General features: G+C 40.5%; 1 protein-coding gene across 1 annotated transcript; it reads right to left on the reverse strand.

Moving 5' to 3' along the window:
- Positions 1-347: 347 nt before the first annotated feature.
- Positions 348-1,439, reverse strand: LOC114634040 (TD and POZ domain-containing protein 5-like). Its single transcript, XM_028782671.1, has one exon. The coding sequence runs from the start codon at positions 1,431-1,433 to the stop codon at positions 348-350; it is 1,086 nt and encodes a 361-aa protein (XP_028638504.1). The 5' UTR covers positions 1,434-1,439.
- Positions 1,440-8,568: the final 7,129 nt, after the last annotated feature.

The raw sequence follows: 8,568 nt of genomic DNA on the forward strand, positions 1-8,568 counted from the left end.
CCTGGAACTCTTCTGCTCAGTCGAATGCGTACATGTTTCTCTGAAGAAACTCCATTGGGCTATGTTTAGGGCCAGTACCTAAATTGAATCCCAGTTTCCAAGTCATCAGACAAAAACCAAACTAGAACATCGACAGGGTAGATGTCAGGTAGAGTGTCCCAGACTCCATTGCTGCCCTTCCTCCACCCATCATTTTAACATACTACAGCTGTTTTAAATCCTGAGCCATCATATTGCCTTTCTTCAAATTCTCTGTAAATGCTCCAGCAATAAAGTAGTCTAACAAGAAGTCATTGTCTGTGGATGTTGCTGTTGGAAGACAGCTGTAGGTCATAGCTGACCAGCTCCTAAGATTGCTTTAGGCGTTTGAGTGATGGCTGCAAGAAAGGACACTGTGCAGAATTCAGGTAGCGGAATGCTTCATCTACCAAGTGGGGATGTGACTCTACCATTGATTTCCACCCTGAGGTCTCAGAAACCTCAGAAGGATGAAGTGTAATGAAATCCAGGGCCTGAGTCTTCAGGCACTTTCTGCTGTGGAGGTCAGCCATGATGAGAATATGTGCAACATTTTCCAGAGAGAGGTTCCAGCGGAGGGAATCCTCACACCTGGCCATCAAGTCCTCCAGGCCATATTTGTCAGCAGCTGCCAGCACACCAATGGTCATCCAGTAGCTCTGGAAGTGTGGCACCTTCCCAGTGTACATGAAGCCCATCATCTCCTTGAAGACTTGGGGATCCAGGTCTTGAATCTCAACGCGGTTCGTTAGGCCCTCCTTCATTTCATGTTCAAACATGGCTCTAAAAACTGGAGAGCGAGCTGCTAGGATGGCCTTGTGAGCCCTGAATTCATAGCCACCTACCAACAGGCAGCAGTCTGTGAAGAGGGAATTCTCCGACAGCTCCTTTAGGTCATCTGTCAACACATGCCTTGGATCCTGGATTGCAGGTGTCATGGTCTGTTCAGGGTTGTTAAAGAAGTCTCCTACTATGTTCACCTTGCAGCAGAGGGTGAGCGTGTCTTCAGGGAGAAGCCAATGGTGGAGAAGATGTTCTCGGAGGATGAACTTTTTGAATCCCCTGGTTTGGTTTTGCAGAAAGCTTACAACATTAGAGTCCCTCATATTTAGATTTTTGTTTTGGTTATTTGTGATCCAGAACTGGAACTTGGCCCAAACTGGACTCTTTGGACAACTGAGCAACACCAAGAAAACTGACAGGAAGTGTTTGCTTTCTTCATCAGTCCCATTTGGGTGTACTCTCAAACACCATGCCACTTCATCATTGGCCTCTAATGAGAACACTGGGCTTGTAATCTTTTCCCTAATTCCCTCCATGCAAAGTGAAAAGTTGCTAATTGTCCACTTGCAGCAGGATTCCTCAACACTGATATGTGTGTAGCCCCAGCTCTTGGCTTCAAGGTCCCCTGACATTTCTGCTGGAGGTAGTTTGAAGGTTGAAGGTGATCTGAAAAGAAGAACTAGAAGTTATTTACTCTTAATCATGTAGAATAAAATTATAGATACACTTTAGTTTTAGTTTCAATTTCTTCTAAACTGCCCCTTGTATTATCTTGGAAATTTGTGTTTCTATGCAGTTTTCTATCTTAAGTTTCAATATTTGTTTTACAGAAGACAATACAGATCTGTATTGACTGTTAAACCTTTCTCCCTCTCCCTCTCCCCTCCCCATCCCCCCTCTCCACTTTCTCTGTCTTCCCCTCCTTTCTCTCTCTGTATTTGTGTCTCTGCCTTTCTGTGTGTTTTGTGTGTTTATTGAACCTTAGGTCTATGGGAACTATTTTTGGCTATTCTATCCAACTTAGAAGAGTTTGGAAAATTTTAAACATTCTCATTTAAAGTGTGCTGTACTTCTCTCACCATTTGATTATCTCTGGTGTTAGCTGGTCTTGCTGTCTGACTGTGGCTTGTCCCTCCTGCAAATGATCTAAACAGTCCCATAACCCATAAAGAAATGGAAGCAGTCATTGAAAGTCTCCCAACACCTTTTGACTGGGGCAGACACCTAGCTGGTCTTTTCCTGTGGAGACACCGTATCCTGAGCCATCCTAGAGGAGCCACTGCACTCAGAGCAGTGGGTAAGAATGCTTTCCCACTACCCTAGGCCCAAGAGTTACAACTGACAGCCAGGGGCACTCAGGACCCATCAACCACCCAAACCACGCCCCTCCAGAATACCACTTCTCTTCTCCCCCTTGCCTGGTCCTTTTGACTGGGGCAGACACCTAGCTGATCTGCTCCTATGGAGACACCATATCCTCAGCCATCCTAAAGGAACCACTGCACTCAGAGTAGCAGATTTCAGGATCCCAGAGGCAGCCTAAATCCTGGAGTTCTTCCACCCAGGAGCTTAGGATCGCAAGATCACAGAGACTCTCTGAGGAGTTCTGACACAAGCCAGATGACTGGAAAGATAGACTCCAGTCAGACACAGTGAGTGCAGGTAACACTAGAGTTGACCAGATAGCAAAAGGCAAGAGCAAGAACATAAGCAACAGAAACCAAAGTTACTTGGCATCATTAAAACCCAGTTCTCCCATTACTGCAAGCCCTGGACAACCCGTCACACCAGAAAAGCACGATTCAGAATTAAAATCACTTCTCATGATGATGATAGAGGACTTTAAGAGGGAAGTAAATAACTCCCTTAAACTACAGGAGAACACAGGTAAATAGGTAGAAGCCCTTAAAGACAAAACACAAAAATCCCTTAAAGAACTGGAAGAAAACACAATGAAGGAATTAAACAAAACCATCCAGGATCTAAAACTGGAAATAGAAACAATAAAGAAATCTCAAAGGGAGACTACCCTGGAAACCTAGGAAAGAGATCAAGTGTCATAGTCACAAACATCACCAAAAGATACAAGAGATAGAAGAAAGAAGCTCATGTGCAGAAGATACCATGGAAAACAAAGATACCATGTCAAAGAAATACAAAATGCAAAAAGCTCCTAACCAAAAGCATCCAGGACACAATGAGAAGACCAAACTTGAGGATAATATGTATAGATGAGAGTGAAGATTCCCAACTTAAAGGTCCAGTAAATGTCTTCAACAAAATTATAGAGGAAAACTTCCCTAAAGAATGAGGTGCCCATGAACATACAAGAAGCCTACAGAACCCCGAATAGACTAGACCAGAAAAGAATTCATTACATAACAAAACATCAAATGCATAAAACAAAGAAAAAATACTAAAAGCAGTAAGGGAAAAAGGTCAAGTAACATATAAAGGCAGACCTATCAGAATTACACCAGACTTCTCACCAGAGACTATAAAAGCCAGAAGATCCTGGGCTGACATCATACAGACCATAAGAGAACACAAATGCCAGCCCAGACTACTATGCCCAGCAAAACTCTCAATCATTATAGATGGAGAAACCAAGATATTCCATGACAAAACCAAATTTGCACAATATCTTCCCACAAACCCAGCACTTTAAAGAATAATTGATGGAAAACACCAACACAAGAAAGAAAACTACAACCTAGAAAAAGCAAGGAAGTAATCTTTCAATATCCCCAAAAGAAGATAGCTACACAAACAAAATTCCACCTCTAATAACAAAAATATCAGGAAGCCACAATCATTTTTCCTTAATATCTCTTATCAATGGACTCAATTCTCTAATAAAATGGCATAGACTATCAGACTGGATACATAACATACAAACAGGACCCAGAATTTTGCTGCATACAGGAAATGCACCTCAGTGACAAAGACAGGCACTATCTCAGAGTAAAAGGAATGAAAACAATTTTCCAAGCAAATGGTCCCAAGAAACAAGCTGATATAGCCATTCTAATATCAAATAAAATCGGCTTTTAACCAAAAGTAATCAAAAAAGATAAGGAAGAACACTTCATACTTGTGAAAGGAAAAATCTACCAAGATGAACTCTCAATTCTCAACATCTATGCTCCAAATGCAAGGGCACCCACATAAGTAGAAGAAACTTTACTAAAGCTCAAAGCACACATTGCACCTCATACCATAATAGTGGGGGATTTCAACACCTCAGCAATGGACAGATCATGGAAACAGAAACTAAGCAGAGACACAGTGAAATTAACAGAAGTTATGAACCAAATGGATTTAACAGATATCTATAGAACATTTAATCATAAAACAAAAGAATATTCCTTTTTCTCAGCACCTCATGGTACCTTCTCTAAAATAGACCATATAATTGGTCACAAAACAGGCCACAACAGATACAAAAAGATTGAAATAATCCCTTGCATCCTATCAGATGACCACGGACTAAGGCTGGTATTTAATAATGACAAAAACAATGGAAAACCCACATGTGTGTGGAAACTGAACAATGCTCTACTCTACTCAATGATGACTTGGTCAATGAAGAAACAAAGAAAGAAATAAAGACATTTTAAAATGTAATAAAAATGAGGACACATCATATCAAAACTCTTGGAACTCCATGAAAGCAGTGCTAAGAGGAAAACTCATAGCTCTTAAGTGCCTACAAAAAGAAACTGGAGAGAGCATACACTAACAACTTGACAGCACACCTGAAAGCTCTAGAACAAAAAGAAGCAAATACACCCAAGAAGAGTAGAAGTCAGGAAATAATCAAACTCGGGGCTGAAATCAACCAAATAGAAACGGAAAGAACTATACAAAATATCAACAAAACCAGGAGCTGGTACTTTGAGAAAATCAGCAAGATAGATAAACCCTTAGCCAGACTGACCAGAGGGCACAGAGAGATAATACCCAAATTAATAAAATCAAAACTGAAAAAAGGGAGACATAACAACAGAAACTGAGGAAATTAAAAAAAGTCATCAGATCCTACTACAAAGGCCTATACTCAACAAGAGTGGAAAATCTGGATGAAATGGACAATTTTCTAGACAGATAACAGGTACCAAAGTTAAATCAGGAGCAAATAAACCATCTAAACAGTCCCATAACCCCTAAAGAAACAGCAGCACTCATTAAAAGTCTCCCTACAAAAAAAAGCCCAGGACCAGATGGTTTTAGTGCAGAATTCTAGCAAACCTTCAAGGAAAACCTAATTACCAATTCACTTCAAACTATTCCACAAAATAGAAACAGAAGGAATACTACCCAATTCGATCTATGAAGCTACAATCACACTCATACCCAAACTTCACAAAGACCCAACAAAGAAAGAGAACTTCAGACCAATCTCCCATATGAATATCAATGCAAAAATACTCGATAAAATTCTAGCAAGCTGAATCCAAGAACACATCAAATCAATCAATCATCCATCATGATCAAGTAGGCTTTGTCCCAGGAATGCAGGGATGGTTCAGTATTTGGAAATCTATCAATGTAATCCTCTACATAAACAAACTCAAAGAAAAAAAAAACACATGATCATCTCACTAGATGGTGAGAAAGCACTTGACAAAATTCAACCTCCCTTCATGGTAAAAGTCTTGGAAACATCAGGAATTCAAGGCCCATACCTAAACATAGTAAAAGCAATTTACAGCAAACCAGTAGCCAACATCAAAGTAAATGGAGAGAAACTTGAAGCAATCCTACTAAGATCAGGGACTAGACAAGGCTGTCCACTCTCTCCCTACCTATTCCATATAGTACTGGAAGTCCTAGCCAGAGCAATTAAACAAAAAGAAGTCAAAGGGATACAAATAGGAAAGGAAGAAGTCAAAATAAAAACTGCATGGTATTGGTACAGAGACAGGCAGGAAGATCAATGGAATAGAATTGAAGATGTAGAGATGAACCCACACACCTATGGTCATTTGATATTTGACAAAAGAGCTAAAACTGTCCAGTGGAAAAAGGACAGCATTTTCAACAAAAGGTGCTGGTTCAACTGGAGGACAACATGTATAAGAATGCAAATTGATCCATTCTTATCTCCTTGTACAAAAAAAAAAATGTGGATCAAGGACCTTTACATAAAAGCAGATACACTGAAACTAATAGAAGAGAGTGGGGAAGAGCCTTGAATACTTGGACAAAGCGGAAAAGTTCCTGAACAGAACACTAATGGCTTATGCTTTAAGATCAAGAATTGACAAATGGGACTTCATAAAATTGCAAAATTTCTGTAAAGCAAAGGACACAGTTAATAGGACAAAGAGGCAACCAACATCTTGGGAAAAGATCCTTACCAATCCCACATCTGATAGAGGGCTAATATCCAATATATACAAAGAACAAGAAATTAGACTCCAGACAACCAAATAACACTAATAAAAAATGAGGTATAGAGCTTAAGAATTTTCAACTGAGGAAACTTGAATGGCCGAGAAGCACCTAAAGAAATGTTCAGCATCTTTAGTCACAGAAATGCAAATCAAAACAAAACAACCCTGAGATTCTACCTCACATCATCCAGAATGGCTAAGATCAAAAACTCAGGTGATAGCAGATGCTGGAGAGGATGTGGAAAAAGAGGATCACTCCTCTACTGTTGGTGGGATTGCAAGATGGTGCAACTACTTTGGAAATCAGTGTGGTGGTTCCTCAGAAAATTGGACATAGCATTATCTGAGGACCCAGCTATACCATTCCTGGTCATATGCCCAGAAGATGCTCTAACATATAACAAGGACATATGCTCGACTATGTTCATAGCAGCATTATTTATAATAGCCAGAAGCTGGAAAGAACCCAGATGTCTTTCAACAGAGGAATGGATACCAAAAAATGTGGTAAATTTACACAATGGAGTATTACTCAGCTATTAAAAACAATGAATTTGAGAAAGTCTTAGTTAAATGGATGGATCTAGAAAATATCATCTTGAGTGAGGTAACCCAATCACAAAGGAACACACATGGTATTCACTCACTGATAATTGGATATTAGCCCAGAAGCTTGAAATAACCAAGAGTCAATTCACAGACCACATTAAGCTCATGAAGAATGAAGACCAAGTGTGGGTGCTTCAGTCCTTCTTAGAAGGAGCAACAAAATACTCAAGGGAGCAAATATAGAGACAAAGTGTGGGACAGAAACTGAAGGAGGGGCCACCTGGAGACCATTCCATCCAGGTATCCATCCCATGTGCAGTCACCAAAGGTAGATGCTGATGTTGATGTCAGGAAGTGCATGCTGACAGGAGCCTGATATAGCTGTGTCCTTAGAGGTCTGCCAGAGTTTGATATATTCAGAGGTGGATGCTCACAGCTAACCATTGAACTTATCAAGGGGTTCCCAATGGAGGAATTAGAGTGAAGACTGAAGGAGCTGAAAGGATTTGCAGCCCCCTGAGGAGAGCAACAATACCAACCAACCAGAGCTCCCAGGGTCTAAACCACCAGCCTGGGAGACATAAGAAGGGACCCATGGCTCCAGCTGTATATGTAGGGGAGGATGGTCCTGTCAGGCATAGCTGAGAGAGGAGATCCTTGATCCTATGAAGGCTGGATGCTGTGTGTGTATGGGGGGAATTAGAGAGTGGGGAGATGGGAGTGGGGGCTAGGTAGGGGTGCATCTGCAGAGAAGCAGGAGGAGGGGCGATGGGATAGGGGGTTCTTGGGTGGGGGAGAAATGGGGTAAGGGGATAACATCTGAAATGTAAATAAAAAATCCAATTAAAAAAAAAAAAAAGAAGTCTCCCAAAAAAAATGCCCAGGACCGGACAGGGTGGGTTTAGAGCAGAATTCTATCAGACCATCAAAGGACACCTAATACCAATACTCTTCAAACTATTCCACAAAATAGAAGCATAAAGAACACAGTGCAATTTGTTCTATGGAAACCACAGTTACCCTGATACCAAAGCTACCTAAAGACCTAACAAAAACAGAACTTCAGATCAATTTCCCTTATGAATATTGATGCAAAAGTACTCAATAAAATTCTCACAAACCAAATCCAAGAACATATTAAAACAATCATCCAACATGATCAAGTAGGCTTCATCCTAGGGATACAAGGATGATTTAATCTGTGGAAATCCATCAATGCAATCCACTATATAAATAAACTCAAAGAAAAAAAAAAAACACGTGATCATTTCACTAGATGCTGAAAAAGCATTTGACAAAATTCAACATCCTTTCATGTTAAGTCTTGGAAAGATCAGGAATTCAAAGGCCCATATCTAAAAATAGTAAAAGCAATATACATCAAACTACTAGCCATCAAACTAAATGGAGAGAACCTTGAAGTATCCCAGGGACTAGACTAAAATCAGGGCCTAGACAAGGCTGCCCACCCCCACTCTCTCTACCTATTCAATATAGTACTTGAAGTTCTAGCTAGAGCAATTAGATAACAAAAGGGGATCAAAGAGATACAATTTAGAAAGGAAGAAGTCAACATCACTATTTGCAGATGATGTGATAGTATACTTAATTGACCTCAAAAATTCCACCAGAGAACAGCTGATAAACAACTTCAGCAAAGTGGCTGGACACAAAATTAAGTCAAGCAAATCAGTAGCCTTCCTATACTCAAAGGATAAACCACTGGACTGAGTAATGGGTCCCTGATGGAGGAGTTAGAGAAGGGACTGAAGGAGCTGACAGGGGTTGCAGCACCATGGGGCGAGCAACAGCGTCAACT

The sequence above is a fragment of the Grammomys surdaster genome, unplaced genomic scaffold (assembly GCF_004785775.1).
Source record: "Grammomys surdaster isolate TR1022 unplaced genomic scaffold, NIH_TR_1.0 98, whole genome shotgun sequence".
Classification (NCBI taxonomy): domain Eukaryota; kingdom Metazoa; phylum Chordata; class Mammalia; order Rodentia; family Muridae; genus Grammomys; species Grammomys surdaster.

Excerpts from the sequence above, each read along its gene's own strand:
- LOC114634040 (XM_028782671.1), bottom strand. The coding sequence starts at position 1,433 with ATGTCAGGGGACCTTGAAGCCAAGAGCTGGGGCTACACACATATCAGT.